This window comes from Pan paniscus, chromosome 12 (genome assembly GCF_029289425.2).
Source record: "Pan paniscus chromosome 12, NHGRI_mPanPan1-v2.0_pri, whole genome shotgun sequence".
Classification (NCBI taxonomy): Eukaryota; Metazoa; Chordata; class Mammalia; order Primates; family Hominidae; genus Pan; species Pan paniscus.
The window spans coordinates 53,146,737-53,166,875 of NC_073261.2; the positions used below are offsets into that span (position 1 = coordinate 53,146,737).

At 51.8% G+C, this 20,139-nt stretch overlaps 2 protein-coding genes across 3 annotated transcripts; one reads left to right on the plus strand and one right to left on the minus strand.

Annotated features, from left to right (window-relative positions):
• Positions 1–641: 641 nt before the first annotated feature.
• On the plus strand, positions 642–5,989 carry PRADC1 (protease associated domain containing 1). The gene is made up of 5 exons (XM_003808200.6): positions 642–876; positions 3,763–3,863; positions 4,406–4,515; positions 5,037–5,204; positions 5,425–5,989. The coding sequence occupies exons 1-5, from the start codon at positions 642–644 to the stop codon at positions 5,543–5,545; spliced, it is 735 nt and encodes a 244-aa protein (XP_003808248.3). The 3' UTR covers positions 5,546–5,989.
• A 783-nt stretch (positions 5,990–6,772) lies between these two features.
• Positions 6,773–19,776, minus strand: SMYD5 (SMYD family member 5). Of its 2 annotated transcripts, none has more exons than XM_003808194.5 (13): positions 19,626–19,776; positions 15,014–15,122; positions 13,793–13,932; positions 13,224–13,345; positions 12,772–12,841; positions 12,077–12,181; positions 11,190–11,252; positions 10,901–10,971; positions 10,476–10,582; positions 10,005–10,061; positions 9,048–9,142; positions 8,305–8,375; positions 6,773–8,209 (listed from the first exon to the last, which is right to left on the minus strand). In XM_003808194.5, exons 1-13 carry the CDS (start codon positions 19,719–19,721, stop codon positions 8,053–8,055), a joined length of 1,263 nt encoding a protein of 420 aa, XP_003808242.1. In that variant the 5' UTR covers positions 19,722–19,776; the 3' UTR covers positions 6,773–8,052. The 2 variants fall into 2 exon arrangements, with proteins under 2 accessions (XP_003808242.1, XP_034809273.1); XM_034953382.3 differs by lacking the exon at positions 19,626–19,776 and adding an exon at positions 19,273–19,619 and having other exon boundaries at positions 13,793–14,031.
• Positions 19,777–20,139: the final 363 nt, after the last annotated feature.

The window sequence follows — 20,139 nt, forward strand, 5'->3', positions numbered from 1 at the left end:
GGTGCCAAAGCACTTTACGTGAGCGATCTCATTTAATCCTCACAACCCTATTGCGTTGGTCCTATTAAGGCCATTTTACTGATGAGAGAAAGGAGGCTGAGAGGTCAAGGTGTCCAGTGTCACAGTTACATAGTCAGTGTCAACGGGGCGAGCGTGGGAAGCTGGCCCCAATGCCCGTTTTCTGGCTTTGCACTGGCCAGAGGCTCCTCGTGGATGGCGTGCGCCAGGCCGCGGCCCCAGCGCCTATCCACGGTGAGCGCGCAAGCGTTGGTGGCACTGGGCGGAAGACCCCCTGGCGCAAGACGAGTGCCTTCCCGTGAAGGCGTGGGGAGGAGGGAAGCGCAGCTGGGAGAAGGCTAATCGTCGTCAATTGAGGCGGCCTTGGAGTGGACAGGACCGAGACCGCAAGGGTTAACGGCCTCGACTATCGACAGCTGAAGCAAGTCCGGCTACGGGCACACCTCCAGTGCTTGTCCTCCCTGGCCCGCCCACCGCCAGCGAGGACCCGGAGAGTATGCTGGGACGGGGCTGAGGCGAGGGCCGGTTGTAGCTGTTAAGAGTTTAAGCCAATCAGCCCCCGGCTCCACTTCTCTCGACCAATAGGAAGTAGGCTAAGGCGCAGAGGCGGAAAGTGTGGCTACATGAGCAGGCGTCAGAGCCAATCAGCCTTGAGCCTCGTTCCCGTCGTCCAGCCCGCGGCGAGAGCGGGTATGTGGGCGGGAGGCCGGAGCAGCTGTCAGGCTGAAGTCCGGCGAGCGACGCGCGGCGGGGCGGCGGGAGGAAACGCGGCGCCGGGCCGGGCCCTGGAGATGGTCCCCGGCGCCGCGGGCTGGTGTTGTCTCGTGCTCTGGCTCCCCGCATGCGTCGCGGCCCACGGTGAGCGGCAACGGGTGGGACTGCGTTGCAGGGCGGGGCTGGCCGTCCAGCTTGCGCGCGTCTCGGGTTGGGGGCCAAGGGTCACCTTGGGGACCCTGCGAGTTCAGAGCAGGACAGGTCTGGGAGCGGGCGGCCGGAATAAGTGGGTGGTGGTCCAAGGACATAAAGTGGGCGCAGCCTGAGGCTGAAGCTCTGACTCCTCACCTTCCCACGACAAAGCAGATCTCCCCACTCGCCCCTCCCCGCCCACTAGCGCCGACCCAGGTGACTCAGGGTGCGACCAGAAGGGACAGCTAAGGAAGGATACTACAGGCTGGAGATATGTATGTGAGCATTCACATGTACACAGGAGCACACATTCCTACACGTGGGCACACACGCACAAACCGTTTACACCTACACAAGCACATAAATGTATACATCTATGCACATAAGTGAGCACATACGTATACCCACAACTTACACAATAAGCACACGCAAAGGCAAGCAAGGGTTGGGGAGGAGGGAGTGAGTTTGACGCTAGTCCAGGAAGGCTTTCTGGGTGTGTATTTGTATCCGAGAGGGAGTCCCCACTCCCAGGACTGTATAGCCCAGTGCCAAGCCATGGGAGCTCTAACTGATGGCTGTGATTTGGGCAGTAAACAAAGACAGCTAAAGCCTTAATGCCATCCTTGGTACACAGTAGTGACTTGGTAGTTTGTTGATAGACTAACAGACTTGTGACAGCAGTTTTCTTTTTTTCTTTTCTTTTTTTTTTTTTTTTTGAGACGGAGTCTTGCTCTGTCGCCCAGGCTGCAGTGCAGTGGCCCGATCTCGGCTCACTGCAAGCTCCGCCTCCCGGGTTCACGCCATTCTCCTGCCTCAGCCTCCCAAGTAGCTGGGACTACAGGCGCCCACCACCACGCCCGGCTAATTTTTTTGTATTTTTAGTAGAGACGGGGGTTTCACCGTGTTAGCCAGGATGGTCTCGATCTCCTGACCTCGTGATCTGCCCGCCTCGGCCTCCCAAAGTGCTGGGATTACAGGCGTGAGCCACCGCGCCCGCCCATGACAGCAGTTTTTATCTTTCAACATTCCGCAGTCTCTCTGGGTTAAGGAAACCAGGGACTCAAGTCCAGGTACAACATTAAACTTTGGTGCTGAGGAGAAGATCCCATGCCCCAGAAAAATCTAGTTGTCTGGAAATTCTCTTCACCGGTGCTATGGAGCTAGATATAGTTGTTCACCCATTCAGGAAAGTTTATAGGGCTATCCCTATATTGTAGCCACTATGCAAGACACTGGGGATTCTTCATTGAATGAAGTTACAAAGTGGAAGAGGCAGATATTTAAAAATTATGAATCCAGGGCAGGTGCGGTGGCTCACGCCTGTAATCCCAGGACTTTGGTAAGCCAAGGTGGGAGGATCACAAGCCCTGGCAACAAGGCGAGACCCCATTCCTATTTAAAAAATGAAAAAAAAAAAAAATCAGCCTGGTCAACATGGCGAAACCCTCTCTACTAAAAAATACAAAAAAAAATTAGCCAGGCATGGTGGCGCACGCCTGTAGTCCCAGCTATTTGGGAGGCTGAGGCATGAGAATCGCTTGAGCCTGGGAGGTGGAGGTTGCTGTGAGGCGAGATGGCGCCACTGCACTCCAGCCTGGGTGATAAAGTGAGATCCTGTCTCAAAAAAAGAAAAAGAGGCCGGGCGCGGTGGCTCACGCCTGTAATCCCAGCACTTTGGAAGGCCCAGGCGGGCAGATCACGAGGTCAGGAGATAGAGACCATCCTGGCTAACACGGTGAAACCCCGTCTCTACTAAAAATACAAAAAATTCTCCGGGCGTGGTGGCAGGCGCCTGTAGTCCCAGCTACTCCGGAGGCTGAGGCAGGAGAATGGCGTGAACCCGGGAGGCGAAGCTTGCAGCGAGCCTAGATCGCAACACTGCAGTCCAGCCTGGGTGACAGAGCGAGACTCCGTCTCAAAAAAAGAAAAAAAGAAAAGTTATGAAAGCTGTATAATTACAAATTATGTTGAAAGTCCCCATTTATTAAAAAGTACATTTGAATGGGTATGGGAGGGCAATCATGAGGCAGAAGCTTTCTCTGAGGAAGTGACATTTAAGGTGTGACCTGAAGGATGACTAGGAAAGAGTCAGGTAAAGGGGTGGAAGTAGGGTGGGGTGGGAGTAGGGGGCCTTCCAGGCTCAGGGAACAGCCTGCACAAAGACCCAGAGAAGTGAAGACACTGAAAGGCCAGTGTAGCTTGAACACAGGATGGAGGAGATGAGGTTGGAAGAGTGGCCAGGGGCCACAGCAAACAGGGTCTTGTAGGCCACAGTTTAAAAAGAGTTTAAATTTTAAATGCAAAGGGCAGTTATTGAAACCCTAGGTATGGTGATGTGCTCATAATTGCTAAGATGTTTTCGATTTCGGGTTGTTGCTTGGGGAGCAAGAATGGAGGCAGGGAGGCCAGGTAAGAAGCTGAGCTGTCAGGACAAGAGATGATAGTGACTAAACTTAAGGGGATGGCAGTGGGACCAGAAAGTCAACTTTTAAATTTTAGTGAGAATTGCTTTGTACGCAGGCCACTACATCTCTACCCTGAAACTCCCAGGTCTTCAGAGCAAAAATACTAACCCTGGAGCTCTCAGTTTTCCTGGCTTACTGCGTAAGCAGCAGCAGCTGATATAAACCTCTGGGGTTAATGACTCTGCATCAACTCTATCCTCCCCAGGACAGAGGCCATCTAGCCCCCAACCCTGCCACTAGTGGACCCCGTTGGCTGAAGCCAGGACCCTGAGCCCAGACTATAGCCAGCCTAGCTGAAGACACAGGGTCTGGGATCTGAACCTGAACCAGCTTGTTCCTGGGAGGCTTCTTACCTGTACTCTTTATCCTTCAGGCTTCCGTATCCATGATTATTTGTACTTTCAAGTGCTGAGTCCTGGGGACATTCGATACATCTTCACAGCCACACCTGCCAAGGACTTTGGTGGTATCTTTGTAAGTTAAGGGAGGCCCCTGATCTCTGATCCTCAACCTCCCCCTTCCCCTCACTGAGCTGCAGTGACCCTCTCATCCCAACTGAGTGCTGGGACAGGGAAGGGAGCAGAATCAGCTCTGCCTTCCATGAGCTGCAGCACAGAAAGGAAGCTCTTCCAGCTACTCCCCTGAGTATAATATAAACCTAGGCACCATGGAGGGACAAGTTGTCTTTTTAGGGGACATAAAGTGAAAAGCCAAGAGCACCAGCTTTCTCTGCCAGCTCTACCTGTGAACTATGTGACTTAAGGCACATCACTTCCTCTCTCTGGATCTACAACCAACTCCCCTGCCTATCTCATAGAAGGGTAGGGTGGTGTAGGACAACCAGATAGGCCTTTGCGAGAATTAAGTAAAAATGTTTAAGTGTCTGGCGATACAGAAACCACTCCATGTTTCCTTCACACTTTATAAGGCGCCAATAAGATGGGATTGTCAGCCCAGTCCTAAAGCAGGTGTGTCTCATTACACTCTCACCTGTCCAAATGTTAAATGTTTTTCAGCACACAAGGTATGAGCAGATTCACCTTGTCCCCGCTGAACCTCCAGAGGCCTGCGGGGAACTCAGCAACGGTTTCTTCATCCAGGACCAGATTGCTCTGGTGGAGAGGGGGTAAGGAGTGGGCAGGCAGGACACGAGGAGTGGGCAGGCAGGACACGAGGAGTGGGCAGGCATATGGCAGATTCTGAGATTATTGGTAGTAGTGCTTTGAAAGAGCTGTTTTTGAAAATTTCATCTTTTGAAGCGTCTTTAAGAAATGTCTAGCCTGGGCAACATGGAGAAACCCTGTCTGTACAAAAAATACAAAAATTAGCTGGGCATGGTGGTGCACACCTGTGGTCCCAGCTACTCGAGGCTGAGGTGAGAGGATTGCTTGACCGCATGTTAAGGCTGCAGTGAGCCGAGATCACGTCACTGCACTCCAGCCTGGGCAACAGAGCAAAACCCAGTCTCCAAAAAAAAAAGAAAAAGGAAAAAGAAATGTATTTAAATTATCCATGCTTTTAGCTATTTACTTATGAGCCTTTATAACAGATTCTTCATAGTCTGCCTTCTATACTCCCAGGGTGATGGTCTGGGGAAGGGGGAGCTAGGACCTGTCTTTCCTTTGGTCTTATCACCACCTCTTCCAGGGGCTGCTCCTTCCTCTCCAAGACTCGGGTGGTCCAGGAGCACGGCGGGCGGGCGGTGATCATCTCTGACAACGCGGTTGACAATGACAGCTTCTACGTGGAGATGATCCAGGACAGTACCCAGCGCACAGCTGACATCCCCGCCCTCTTCCTGCTCGGCCGAGACGGGTGAGGGCTCCTTGCCTCTGGCTTTATCAGCACCAGGCTGGGCGCCATGACTGGGTCAGGGGTAATCACCAGTCCCTTCTTGCAGGCCTCAACTTGGGGTGCTTCAGTTAGAGGGCAAAAAAAGATCTCGGGCTTTGGAACTCCCAGATTGATGGGGACAGTGGGGCATGATGGGGTACCAAGAAAGTGACCGTCACCACCTCTCTTCATGCCCTCCCAGCTACATGATCCGCCGCTCTCTGGAACAGCATGGGCTGCCATGGGCCATCATTTCCATCCCAGTCAATGTCACCAGCATCCCCACCTTTGAGCTGCTGCAACCGCCCTGGACCTTCTGGTAGAAGAGTTTGTCCCACATTCCAGCCATAAGTGACTCTGAGCTGGGAAGGGGAAACCCAGGAATTTTGCTACTTGGAATTTGGGGATAGCATCTGGGGACAAGTGGAGCCAGGTAGAGGAAAAGGGTTTGGGCGTTGCTAGGCTGAAAGGGAAGCCACACCACTGGCCTTCCCTTCCCCAGGGCCCCCAAGGGTGTCTCATGCTACAAGAAGAGGCAAGAGACAGGCCCCAGGGCTTCTGGCTAGAACCCGAAACAAAAGGAGCTGAAGGCAGGTGGCCTGAGAGCCATCTGTGACCTGTCACACTCACCTGGCTCCAGCCTCCCCTACCCAGGGTCTCTGCACAGTGACCTTCACAGCAGTTGTTGGAGTGGTTTAAAGAGCTGGTGTTTGGGGACTCAATAAACCCTCACTGACTTTTTAGCAATAAAGCTTCTCATCAGGGTTGCAACTGTGTCCTAGAATAAGAGCACACGGGTGGGCAGGACCTTCAAACTCACTCATATCATCCCATACTGTCGTTCTGAGGAAAGGAAACACCCACAGAGGACAGTGACTGGCCCAGGTCATTTGGGACCAGTGCTCAGACTGCTAGTCTTAGATCCCAGCACAGCTTCCTGCTAGGAGCCAAGGAAGCCCTGGGAAGCCAGAGTTCAGCCCCTCAGGAGAAGACTCATCTTAGAGCCTGGAACTGGGGGTCCAAACTGGACCTCAGGGCTAGGCACGGTGGCCCATGCCTGTAATCCCAGCACTTTGGAAGGCCGAGGTGGGAGGATCAGTTGAGGCCAAGAATTCAAGACCAGCCTTGGCAACAACATAGCAAGATCCCATCTCTACAGAAAAATTAAAAATTAGCTGGGTGTGGTGGCGTGAGCCTATAGTCCCAGCTACTCAGGAGGCGGAGGTGGGAGGATCACTTGGGCCCAGAAGTTCAAGGCTGTAGTGAGCTATGATTGCATTGCTGCACGCCAGCCTGGGTGACAAGGTGAGACCCTGTCTCAAAATTTAAAAACCACCCAAACTGGACCTCAGAGGACCCTTGCTCTTGGGCATTAGAACATTTGCATAGCAGAGTGTAAATAAGAGCAGAGGTGAGCCCAAGCTGGTGAGCCTGGAGCTCCCATCTCCTACCATTACCTGGTCTAATCGGTATTCCTTTGCACCCACCTGTGCCTGCTGCACGCCCGGGGCAGCCTGCCCAGCCACTTGCCACAAAGCATTCCTGCAGAGGCCTCTCACCACTCACATTTTATTGAGAACAGTGGGCAGGGGGGCTGGGAGAGGAGTGCTGACCATTGTGAAGGAGTAAGAACCCAATGGGTAAGGGGCCAGACAGGTTTCACCTGGCTCCATGGTCCAGGAAAGGGCCTGTGGGGTGGGCACCTGCCCTCTCTGGGATCCCTCAGCAGGAGAATGCAGCAGGCTCCTCCAGGAAAGGGAGGCACTGGGAGTGATGGGTTGTAATTCCCATAGCATCCAACCCAAGAGTGAGAGGGGTGGTGCTAATCTGGGGGTAGGAGGGGACAAGACAGGGCTACTCTTGAAGTATCTAGCCCAGCTCCTCAAGGTTTCTGGAAGACTTCAATGTTAGTCTGTGGAGACCCTAAAGATGGAGATTGAGGCCAGGAGAGCCCCTCACTGACCCATTTTAACTGGCCCCAGGAATACCAGAGCATCCTAATCTAAGGAGCGCAGGCCTGTCAAGCCCCAGGTCTCAGCCATGCTGCTGAGTGCTCATTGGGAAACAGGTGTGAGAAAGGGTGATGACCCCCTATGTGTCCCTCCTGAGGAAGGCAGAGGCCTTTTCCATACTCCATAAGGCCAGCCACTGTGCCAGGTCCTGAGAGGCAAGGCACGAGTCTGGGGGAGGGGTTAATCTCCACTTCCCCAGATGTCCAAATGGGGGTGTGGGTGGGGGGAGTAATCCCCCTGGTCCAGCATTCCCAGGAGACAGCCTCAGGGAAGGGGCTCAGGATGCCCAGATCCTCCTGCCCGCCTCTGCTTGCTGGGCCAGTGGTCAAGCAGTTGCCTTACCAGCCACAGCTGTGGTGGGGGGAGGTGAGGACGCCTCACCACCTCGCGTCTCTGCTTCAATGAACTCGGTCTTTCTTTTACCCCTCAAAAGAAATCAACAGCAAGTTGAGAGGGGAGAAGCCTCAGGTGAAGGGGTGAGTATGGGCCGTGGGGCCGAGGGGAAGAAACACTGTTAGGCCCTGGCCCTGATTCCAGCCCCTCAAACCCTAGAGTGGAGGAACCTCAAGGGGAGGCCAGTTGTGAAAGGCTCAGTGCCAGTGCAGAGTCTGAGCCAACTCAGCAGCAGTGTCCAGGGCATGAGGTCTGGTGGGGGTTGGGGCCAGAGATCCAGGCTCTCTCCTACCCTCTAGCAGAGAGGGCTGGAATGGGGAAAGCAGGCAATGGGAGTGGGAAGTTCCCTCCAAGCCACTTCTCTGGGGGAAGAGCCCCCTTTTCTGGCAGGGTCTAGGGCAGGGCCCTTTCTGGGCAGGGCAACATCACACATCAGTCATCTCATCCCCCAGCTCTGCATCTTCTGGCTCTCCTTCCTCCTCTTCCTCCTCCTCCTCTTCCTCTTCCTCTTCTGAGGTCACATTGGGTTCATCAGCCTCTGCCAGGCATTTGGGACAGGAACAGACAAATAGATAGTTCTCCCTGCAGCAGTGGGGGATGGTGAGGGGGAAAAGTCAGGGAGCTATGGGATAGAGGACCCCAGAGCCCAGCTGCACAACCATGTCCCCAGCTGGCACCTGAGGATCTTGTGGCGGCTGTGGCGGCTGCGCTCCCGCTGACAGCAGTCCAAGTAGCTGATACAAATTTCCTGTAGGGCAGAGAAGTGCAGTCTGATGGTCTGTGCTCTTTTAAATGGCATAAGGGCCTCCCCAACAGCTACCCTATCTCCAACCACTGCCCCATCTCTAGGAGCCAAGCTTGCGTTGCCCTTCAGTGAAGGGGCTGGCTGCCCTCATCCAGTTCCCAGTGCCTTCAGTAGGCAGGCCACTATAAGGCTCCAACAGCCTGTGCCTGAGACAGAGGAGACTGTGGTTGGCCTCGGGCCGTGGTGAAAGCCAGTCAATGGCCAAGGTCTGCAGCTGGGATCAGAGGTCTTGGTATGATGCTACTTGACCTCGAGAAGATTCAACCAGGCACTGTGCCTGCACTAACAGACAAGACCCTAAACCCACAAAGAGCTATCTCCTGCTTTCTTAGAAATTACATATCTGCATTTGACCAAAAGATAGCTGGGGACAAGAATCTGAGCACATAGGTGTCCCTCAAACACTGTCCTGAGGCTTTCTGGAGTCATATTTTGAAAAAGCGAGGTAGGGTTAGAACCTAACCATGAGCTGAAAGACTCAGACCCTAAGGTATGTGGGGATTCCACCCAACAGCCTGAACTTCAAGGTGCTCTAGCCACTGCTGCTCCTGATCCCTGCAGAGAACTTCCAAGGCCTACTGCCCACCCATCCCGACGGTTCCTGGTCCCCCTCACCTCTCCTGGCTTAATATCCTCCAGAGCAGTGACATGCAAAAGGAAGTTGTTTTCTGGAAAGGAGGTCTCTGCATTGGGCACACAACTGTGGTTGCCTGGATCATAAGAGGCAGGTAATGAGGATTATTGACTAAAAAAAATAATAGCCTCAATTCTGCAGAGCACTGGGTCCTTTCTTGCTCGTTCATCCCTGCCAAGGCTGAGCACGTTTTGGAACCCAAGTTTCTGGACTCTGCATCCAGTGTTCTTTCCTGAAGACCATACAGCACAGCACAAATGAACTCCACAGCACTCCCACTCCAACTCGCTGTGACTGGCCAACTTCATTCTCAGTCGTGTTCCCACTGTCTCACAAAGGGAGGGACAGGGCTCTGAAGGAATGCCCACCCCAGACCACTTAACTCAGTTCTGCCTGCCATTGGACATCTAGTAACAGCTGACACAGGCCCTCTGAGAATCCAGTTTGGGAGGGTAGAGTGGCCCTGGAGCCTGGGAGGAGGAGTTTGCAGTGAGGAAACCAGGGGGTGGGAAACTGAGGTCTGGAAAAGGCAGTTGTCTGAGCTGAATCTGCCCCTCCTCATCAGGTGCTGATGAGACTCGCCCTGTAGCCTGGGCTCCCAGTACTCCCAAATCTCACAAGGCAGTGACGGTGCAAAGCCCATGCATCCCTTTGCAAGAATCAGAGCTCTATGCCTGCCTTAGTACAGGGCCTGGCCTATTGTAAGGTTTTATATATAAGCAGGTATTATAGCACAAACAGTTGGATGAACAAATGAAAAAAATGATAGAACAAAAAGGCCCAGGGGAATTCCTGTGGGAGCTCAGACCTAATGGGGCTCCCAGACTCAACCCTACCAGCCTAGAAAGGGCCAACTGAGAAAGATAAACTGTGGCTGCAAGGCCACCTGGCAAAGGCAGAAGCGCCTGGGACCATCCCTCCTCAACGCCATGACTCACAGCAGCTCTGAAGCACAAAGAGGCCAGATCCTTCACAGTTAAGAAACTCTCCAGTTGCTGTAAGACAGTAATACACACACATTATTCTACCCATTTTTAAAGGCAGGAAAAGGAAACGAGGCTTACACGGACAGGCACTGTCTCCACTGTCCTGCAACCCCACTGCACTAAGGCATCAGTCCCTACCATCTTACCTAAACTTGCCTCTCCGAGACAGAAGCCTTGCTTTTCTGTCTACAAGACATCCTATTTATCCAGCACCCCCCTCCTCCCAGCATCAAGCCTCTGGATACATCTTGGGGCTGTTTCTCACCTGTGTGCCCTGTGGACAGATCTGAGGCTCCCCACAGGCACAAAGGGATTACCTTCCCCCACCATTAATTCAGAGCACCCTGGGGAAAGACTTTGTGTCCACCATCTGACTGGGGGGGTCGCCATGGCTGGGTGAGGCCAAGGCCCTATCTCACCAACCTGCCTCGATGTCCTTGTATAGCTGGTCAATGAAGGTGTCAAGCTGCTCACGGTCCTGAGGCTTCAACTCCAGAGTGTCACAGGCATGGACCCACTGGCTTAGGGAGCTGGGGGTCCCAGGCAGCCCATGGTTGGGGAGGCGGAAACCCAGGTCACAGGGCTCTCCACCTCCAGGTAAGTTAAGCCCAGGAAGAAGGGTCTCCCATCCCCACCCCACTTCATTCTCCAGGTGGGGGCCCATCTTCCCCAACAGAGGCTCCCCAAAACAGATTCCAATGCCTCATTCTGATTCCCACCACTGTGTCCAGTTCAGTGATCTGTCTAGAGTCCCACCCTACCCCATCCCAGTCTTGAAAGGAACTGTGGCTACCTTCCTCAGTTTCCCACCCCTGAGAGTAACTTCAATAGCTCTGGAACATTCTAACCTGGTCCCAATTCCTTGGCCATTGGTCCCAACAAGAGCAAAGAGAGACCGGAATCCATCTGGAGTGAACCACTGTGGGGGGAAAAAAGAGATGAGTGCTCATTACAGCCACTGACTTTTCTTCCAATTGGACTCTCTGTTTGGGAAGCCTTCTGTGAGTCAGGCTCATCCGAACTCCAGAAGACCAAGTCGGCTTTGGCTCAGCTGTCCCAGTAGGAGATGATGACCTGATTGCTCCTGGAGAGCTGGAGTAACAAGGAGGCCACTGGTCCCACCCTCTCCTCACTCACCTGGCTGACTGCTTCCTCATAGAGGGCCTCTGTGAAGAGTCTCCGCAGAAGTTCCAGTTGGCCCTGGATTAGGGGAAGCAGGGAGAGACTTGTATCCCTGGGGATTTCCCATTAGCACCCAGGCAGGGCCCAGGCGACTAGGGGAGGGAAGGAAAAAGGGCCAGCTCTGTAGACTGAGCTTTCCGTAGGGGCAAAGGAAGGCCACAGAGTCTACCTCCAAAGAGCTTTGGCAGTCTGCCGGCCTGTTCCAACCCGGGGTGGCAAACCCAAATTTCTCTCCATTTTCCAGCACTTGTACCAGCAAGGCTGAGGCAGCCTGAAATGTCTATCCACACCACCACCATCAAATCTCCCTTGACCTGGCCTCCAGACCAGCTGGGCTCTCCCACTCCCTTCCTATAAAAGTTCAGTGCAAGAGGGCCCACCCCAGATGCAAACCTTGTACACACCTGCCTCCACCCTCAGGCAGCTCCTGCAGGGAAGTCTGCTGTCCTCAGTGAGGACCCATACTCTTTGATTGGGAACGGGTTCTCAGGACATGGGCAGTTTCACACTGCTCTCTGATTCTGCGGCCCCATTCTACCTGATTTGCCCACTGCTATCCTATGACGAGTCCTGCCTTCTAACACCAGTTAGGGAGCACTTTCGGGGCAAGGCATCTGACACGCCCTTCCTCTGTTGTCACCCCACTTCCCAACTGTAGGTCCACATGAGGTCATGAAGTAAACAGTGGCAGGAATGTAAGTCCTCTGAATCGATTTCTGGACCCAAGTTCTAACTCCTCCCTGTAGCTCAGAAGTGATCAAATGTGGTGCTCCCCACAGCTGGCCAGAGACATCCTAGGATATTTGGGGAGGGAAGGAGACAGGCCACAGGAGAATAATAACCTTGAATTTGTCTCCCAGAAGTTTATGGACAATTTCCTCCTCTTCATTGGCTGTTTTGTTACAAAACTGGGAAAAGAGTCTGATCCAACGGTCCTTGTCCTTCGCCTGCAGTGAACAAACATACTTACGGGTCACATACCCACCTTCTCACTGGCACTCCCGCCCACTTGGGAAATACCACTACACAGGAACTTATAGGGGCCCTTCCTTTGCCTGAGGCTTCCTCCCAATGCTGCCCACCCACAACCATCTCCCCAGTTGTAGCCAAGATAGCCAATTCAACAACACTTGGAAAACAGGAGAAAGAGGCTGAGGAACAATATTAATAGAAGGGTGGTTAGAGTGGCTTCTCTCGCTTTATGTAAGACATAATCCTGAAAAAGCGGTGCTTATAAATCAAATGCATGAATTGCTACTGCACAAGGCATCTTCTATATCAGAAACTACAGGCATACTATCACACTGGTCTTTAAGTTACAAAAAAAAAAAAAAAAAAAGACTACAGGCAAAACGAGCTCTCCACTCCCTATGCCTTCAGAGCGCATTCTGAAGGTTTTACATAGCAAGGAGCTCTCCTTTGGGAAGGCCAGGAAGAACTCTGCATCCAAGCTAGGGCTTTGAGGTGAGGAAAAGACTGAGACCAAGGGTTGAATGGGGCCAAAGTCAGCTTCCCCGAGAGGGTTGGGTGGGCTCACCTGCTTCACTGTGGCCACCATCCTAGCCATCAACATGATGCTTGCAGTCTCAGGTGGGTAGTGAATACTCCTGGGGAAAGAGAAAAAAGATTGGCCTAGAAATTCTCTCCCTAGTAGCTGAGCTCAGGGAAGCCGAGTCTGACTGGTACAGAGAAAACTTCCTACCAATTCCATCAATTACCAAGAAAGTCATAGACAAGGACTTAGGCAAGACTTTGCATCCCTATTGGCTTAATGGGGCTCTTTCTGGGAGAGCGTTAAATGCTAAGGACAGAAAGACTGACAGCCCAGATTAAAAGCAGGGGATAGGGTTATGTGACTTCTGTTTAACCCTAAGAAAGGAAGAAAAATCCGGGGAATTGTAACTTAAGAAAGACGGCAACACCTGATGAGCCCAGGCAGGCAACCAGGGAGGAAAGGATAAAGGAAAGAAGAGAGGAAAAGAAATCTACCTCCATGCCTCCTGAAGCTTATTGAGAGGATGCAAGGGGTCATCCTGGGAGGGGCCTGGGCACAGGACCTGGTGGTATTGCTCAGTGGCTGCCAACCGACATTCTGCACTGCAGTACATCACCTGTTAGGTGGGATAGAGGTCAGTACCCGAGGATCTGGCCCTAGGATCACCTCCTCTAACTGCATTCCTTCCACAAATAGCCCCTGAGCTGTAGCTCAGATGTATCATGAGAAGAGAAAACATAGGGTGCTCTGGGGATATGTGAAAGGCACACCTAGGCTTGCAAAACCACAGAAAGGGAAGAGAACTTTTCAGGTAGAGGGGAGAGCCCCTGCCAGGTCCCCAGGAAGAAAGCAAGCTCCCACCAAGCCCATTTTCCAGACAATGTAACTGTGCCAGGGAGGATGAAACTGGAACAATAACCAAGCCTTTTCAACATCTTATCCTACATTGTAGTTTTCAAGGGCCATGACCAGGTCTGTTGCTGCTCCTGTCTCCCCACTGAGGACTCCAGCTAAGGCCTCCCTCACCCACCCCCTTCCAGGTACACTCCCCAAGAATACTCACTTGGCAATGGGGACAGTTCTGGTGGAGGTCTTTGCGCACAGTGCACAGCTCTGGGTGAGGCAGAACCTGGCCTGGTTTCCCGGTCAGCCTCTGGGCATTCTCCTCTGCCTTCTCTAGTGCCCTAAGGCAGTGGTCACAGGCTGACGGTGAGAGCCAGACACAACAATGTCTTGAGAGCAGAGGCCACATCTATCCCTTTCACAGCCCTACAGAGCAGCTGCTATGTGCCAGGCACCATTCTAGTGTTTCATAAAGGTTTGGGAAGTGAGTAAATGAATAATTACATGCATGCATGAATGGATGAATGAATTTATTTCATGTGCATCCCAAGGCAGATGATCGCCTCCTCCCTCTCAAGGACCTCCTGGCCCTTATTGTCTAACTCTCCTTGCTTCTTAATCAGACTCACTCTGTGAGGCTCCCCTACCACCCCCAAACTGGGCTTTTCCCATACTCTGGGGCCAACTGACCCTCCTTTCATTGTGTCTCTCTAGCTTAAGAAATGTGTGGGTTGGGCACGGTGGCTCACGCCTGTAATCCCAGCACTTTGGGAGGCCAAGGCAAGTGGAGCACCTGAGGTTAGGAGTTCAAGACCAGCCTAGCCAACATGTTGAAACCTCGTTTCTACTAAAAATGCAAAAATTAGCTGGACATGGTTGTGCGTGCCTGTAATCCCAGCTACTTGGGAGGCTGAGGCAGGAGGATTGCTTGAACCTGGGAGGCAGAGGTTGCAGAGAGCCGAGATCGCACCACTGCACTTTAGCCTGGGCGACAAGAGCGAAACTCCGTCCCCCTCCCCCAGACCCCAAAAAAAGAAAAGTGTGAAAAAAGCATGTGGCCAGCAAAGCTAAGGGCATCGTACTTGTGCTCACCCCTAACTCAGCCTTCTTTGAACAAGGGCCATGTAGCCTCCTCTTGGTGGAGGACTCCACTTTGGCACTGGGCCTTCAGCATGATGTCCCTCATACCATGGAATCAAACTCGCCTAAGTCCTGCTGTGCTCCCTCAGGGAGCACATCTGAAGAGCCTCCCACCACAGGAATAAGCCTCAAACACCTGAGACTGGACAGAGGCATGGTTCTCAGGCACAGTCCTTCAATGGAAGACAGCATTTCCTCCCAACACCCAGAGTTCCAGAGACGTCAGCCAGTAGGGATGTATGCAGCTCACTTCCATGCACAAAGGCGACTGGGCCATGAGGAGTAGGAGAGATGTACTCACCTCGGTAGCGATAAAGTGCATTCCAGAGAAACTGTGCAGCCACCAGGGGCCGTTCTACGAAGATGGTCTCCCCCTTCCGGATGAGCTGTGTGGCAAACAGCCCCTTTCCCTGAGAGGGCAGAGGGATAGGATGGCCATAAAAAGGAACAGAAGACATAGCTCCGAGAGCTTCCAGGAGGCTGTCCAGCCTCACTCCCACATGCCTCACTCTTAGGAGAGGCCTCTGCCTCTGTGAGTTCATGGAGAGTGGTTAGCACCCTCCATAACTTTCTCCTCTGGAAATACAGCTCTGACCTATTTTCAGTTGCATCCCTTTCAGCCCATTCAGAGCAGAAGGCCTGGAACAGGGAGGCAGCCACCATGGCAGCCATCTCAGATTACTGAGAGAATTTTTCTCAGTATGGCCAGAGCAGGGCCAAGGCTTATAGCAGGCTGGGGCCTCCAGTACCAGGAGCTGATAATGGCAGGGCACTCATCTCTGAGTCAGCCACATGCCACTCCAGGATCCTGGCAGTGGTGTTGCTACACAGGGTTGCAGAGAAATCCTACACCATGGGACAGGGAAGCCTTGTTTGGGGGAGAATGTGCCTTCTTCCTTGGTCAGCTGAATACCCACAGCACCTAGCACAGTGCCTGGCATCCAACAAGTCCTTGGTGGTTGCACTGAAAGAAAGGAGCTAATACTAGTACCAGTCCTAACATTAACTTGCTGTGAACCTTTGAGCCAACTGCTTCACTTTACATCTGTTTCCCGTTTGAAAAGTGAGCATTATAATAATACCTACAAGGTAGTTTCCAGGGTGTAATGATATAGCACAGATGAATGGACCTTATGAGCTCTAGCTTCTTCCTACTCAATGAGGGTACAGGGACTGGCAACATGGGCATCACCTAGGACTCTGTCAGAAATGCAGACTCTTGGGCCCCACCCCAGACCTGCTGAATCAGAATCTGCGTCGTAATAAGATGCCCAGGTGATTCATATGCATGTTAGTTTGAGAAGCACTGGTCTAAAACACTATATACATCATGTAAAGGATGAAGAATGAGAAAAAAACCTCTGAACTGCCATCTCTCAAATGTGCAAAAGGACTCAGCAGATGGCTTCAGAACCCAGGCAGTTACTGGCCTTATTGGGCACATACTCCCACTACTCAAAGAAGACGTGTGGAGCCCTGTCAACACTGAGCTGCCACAACAAAAGGAGAGGAAAAAAATGCTTGACACCGAAGCAAAATGACCTGTCAGTGTTGCCTCCCAGGTAGCTCCCTGCCTCCTTAGAAGGCCAGATACGGTTGCCTCTCAAACTCAGAGCGAAAAATCTCAACCCTGTGAACAACTCTGGAAGCTCTATCTCACAGTAGAGTGGGACAGGTGAAACAAAACCAGGAGGCAAAGCCCTGGGTATACCCTTGCCTGGTTTCCTGGAAGCCCTTCTCCCCATGCCTTGTATCCCGTCCCAATCTAGCAAATTGAAAACTTGGCCTTCCTCTATGGGACACGACAATATGAACAGGGACTCACATTATTTCTGACAATCTCAAATTTCAATATTGGACAAATATAGATCTCCCTCTCTTTGTGAAGGACTAAATGCAGAAAATATTTCGTAATCAAAACAAAGAGAAAAGAATCAGAGTTGTTCCTTTATAAAGTCATTCCCAAAACTGATGACCATATTTCAAAGAAAACAGAGCTCTAATTCATAATATTAAGGTTGGGCCGGGCGCAGTGGCTCACGCTTGTAATCCCAGCACTTTGGGAGGCTAAGGCAGACAGATCACGAGGTCAGGAGTTCAAGACCAGCCTGACCAATATGGTGAAACCCTGTCTCTACTAAAAATACAAAAATTAGCTGGACATGGTGGTGTTCACCTGTAGTCCCAGCTACTCGGAAGGCTGAGGCAGGAGAATCGCTTGAACCCGGGAGGCGGAGGTTGCAGTAAGCCAAGATTGTACTACTGCACTATAGCCTGGGCAACAGAGTAAGACTCCATCTCAAAAAAAAAAAGAAGGTTGGAGAGCACTGAACCTGAATGGAAAGGGGACAAACCATACATACTTCCAATTTGAAAAAAAAGTTTTAAGAAAAAATCGTGCAGGCCGGGTATGGTGGCTCACGCCTGTAAATCTAGCACTTTGGGAAGCAAGGATGAAGGATCGCTTGAGCCCAAGAGTTTGAGACCAGCCTGGGCAACACAGCAAGACCCCATCTCTATAAAAAAAAATGGTGCAAAACTCTAAGACTATGTAATAGATTTTTGTTGTTGTTGTTGAGATGGAGTCTCCCTCTGTCGCCCAGGCTGGAGTGCAGTAGCACAACCTCAGCTCACTGCAACCTCTGCCTCCTGGGTTCAAGCAATTCTCGTGCCTGGCCCTCAGGTAGCTGGGATTACAGGTGTGCACCACCACGCCCGACTAATTTTTGTATTTTTAGTACAGATGGGGTTTCACCATGTTGGTCAGGCTGGTCTCGAACTCCTGACATCAAGTTCAAGTGATCTGCCCCTCTCGGCCTCCCAAAGTGCTGGGATTACAGGTGTGAGCCACCACGCCAGGCCTAATTTTTGTATTTTTAGTAGAGACAGGGTTTCACCATGTTGGCCAGACTGGTCTTGAACTCCTGATCTCAAGTGATCAGCCCACCTTGGCCTCCGAAAGCGCTGGAATTAAAGGAATGAGCCACCATGCCTGGGCAGACTATGTAGTAGATTTTAAAATCTTGATTAAAAGAAGAAAGCCCACAATAAGCCATGCTGCTATCCGGCTAGTGCACCAGTATGGTAATCCAGCTGGCTTCCACTGGACCTGGTGAGGTTTCTGTTCTGACTGGTCATGTCTCTGGCATAATAGTTGATAAATTTTTGAAAAGTCATTCCTATCCACAGAAGCAATAAACAGTAGTCAAAAACTACTCCCACTTGAGGCCCCTGGTCTATATAGTTTCATGACCCAATTCTCTCAAACCTTTAAAGAATAAATAATGCTCATGCTATTTAAACAATGTAATGACAGAAAGCATTTCTGTTTTACCAAAAAAAAAAAACAAGTATAACCCTCATGTGGCAACTTGAGGAAAATAACACAGAGAAAAAAATCACAAACCAATCTCATTTGAATAGAGAAGCAAAAAGCCCAGGATAATCCATGCTGTTACCAAGTCCAGGCAGGTATGTTATTTTCTCCAGCAGCAGATCGGATGTAGGCAAGGAGAGGGCAATCAGCTAGGGCCTTGATAGAAGCCTGGGACAGGAAAACTGTGCAAGGAGAGTGGCTGAAGTGATGAAGTGAGAGGGAAGAAATGAAGAAAGGAAGGGACTGAGAGACTGGGGGCTAATGAAGAAAAAGGTGAAGAATATCACTGCAAACCAAGAACGATGGAACTGAGAGGCCTTCAAACTGTGGCCACCCAGGAGCACTAGAGAGACTATGGAGATGGAGATAGGAAAAGGTAAGGAGACCAAGGATGTAGGGAAGCTGATTTACCAGGGAAGGAGCAAACTGCTCCAGATACCTCTAGAGCAGAAAGGGGGCACGGAAGGTTGAGCTGGAAAACTAGATCAATATGATGACGCTGAGAGCAGACGACAGACAACTAGAGGTCTTACGTCTTGGGCAAGAACCAACCATACACACAGCCACTACACAGGATAAATTATTCAACCTCACTAGTAACCAAAGAAACGTAAATGAGAACAAATATAATTTTACACATATCAATAGGCAAAGATAACTAGGAAAAAAATACTGCTGGACAAAACAAAAGGATGTTTGCACAGAAAATGAGCTCTAAGACTTTTGACTCTGGGGATGAAAAATACCATACAACAATAAAGGGTCCATTAATAAGGGGTTGGTTGAGTGAACTGTGACCCTCTCACGGAAGAAGCTACTACTCAGCTCTTAAAACTTAATATGTAGAAATAGGCTTGATATTGAAAGATTCACTGCTGCATCAAAAAGCAGTTTCTAAAAATGTAATTTTAACGTACTCATCTTTGCACAAGTATAGAAGTATGGGTGATTTTTGTATTTTCTTTCCTTACATGCATTTTCTACTTTTTTCTACAATGAACTTTTGGAACACAATAAAAACGACAAAATCACGTCACCTTCCTGCTAAAAACTCTCCCAATGCCCCCACGGCCTTTGGACTCTGGTCCAAATTCCTCAGCACTCCAAGGACCTTCGTGAAGGGTCTTGGCCTCTCTCCTCATCCCCTCACCCAAATCTCACACATGAAGTTCGTGAGGACTCACTCTTTTACACCTCAGTTCTCTCTGCCCGGCACATCCCCGCCCACCGTTCCAGGGATACAGCAGCAAAGCCCCCTAGCCCCGCCCCGAGCAGCCACAGAAGGGCCTCCCGCGGGCTGGCCGAATTCCGCTGGGAGGAAATGCGCACGGAGACTCCGGAGGCCCGGGTCTATCGCGTGACCGCGCCACGAGCCTGCGCGCGGGGACAGACTGGGAGCCCCCGGGCCGCGAGCAGGGGCAGGGCCGTAGCGTCCGAGCGGCGCAGAAGTCTCTGGGCTCCGGGCATGGAGTCCTGCCGGGCTGTCTCCATGGCCGGACTAGGGAGAGGCTCCCGGCAGGACCCGCCCCGACCTCACCTTGGCGCTGCTCACGAAACGGACTTCCACGGAGACCCGCGCGCGGCCCGCCACGCCCACGCAGAAGGAGAACACGTCGCACATGGAGGCCGCCATCTTGGGCGCGCCTCCGCCTTATGACCCTTAACCCCGCCTCGACCTGAGAGGCCACACCCCCTTCTGGTCCCGCCCCCGGCGAGAGTGCCCCTGAGGCTGCGAGGTTTTGGGCTCCACCAAGTCTGAATTTAGGTTCCGTGGTTTGTTGACGGGAGTGTAACTGGGCCTGCCTTTGTGCTTTTACATCGGTGCCTTTTTGTGTCTGTACCTCTGTATCAGAGCCTGTGTGCGCGTACAGTTTTGATGTGTGTATCTTTGAGTCCGTTGCATGTTTTGTTGTGGTTTTTTTTTTCAGATAGTCTCACTCTGTCGCCCAGGCTGGTGTGCAGTGGCGCGATCTCGGCTCAGTGCAACCTCTGCCTCCCAGGTTCAAGTGATTCATTCTCCTGCCTCAGCCTCCCGAGTAGCTGGGCGTACA

Bases quoted from the DNA above. Each gene is read 5' to 3' on its own strand.
- PRADC1 (XM_003808200.6), top strand. From the start codon at position 642: ATGAGCAGGCGTCAGAGCCAATCAGCCTTGAGCCTCGTTCCCGTCGTC. The intron at 877-3,762 runs GTGAGCGGCAAC...TTTATCCTTCAG, and splicing joins CGCATGCGTCGCGGCCCACG to GCTTCCGTATCCATGATTAT. The intron at 3,864-4,405 runs GTAAGTTAAGGG...AATGTTTTTCAG, and splicing joins AGGACTTTGGTGGTATCTTT to CACACAAGGTATGAGCAGAT.
- SMYD5 (XM_003808194.5), bottom strand. From the start codon at position 19,721: ATGGCGGCCTCCATGTGCGACGTGTTCTCCTTCTGCGTGGGCGTGGCG. The intron at 15,123-19,625 runs GTGAGGTCGGGG...CTGCCCTCTCAG, and splicing joins GTTTCGTGAGCAGCGCCAAG to GGAAAGGGGCTGTTTGCCAC. The intron at 8,210-8,304 runs GTGCCAGCTGGG...CCACTGCTGCAG, and splicing joins AGCCGCCACAAGATCCTCAG to GGAGAACTATCTATTTGTCT.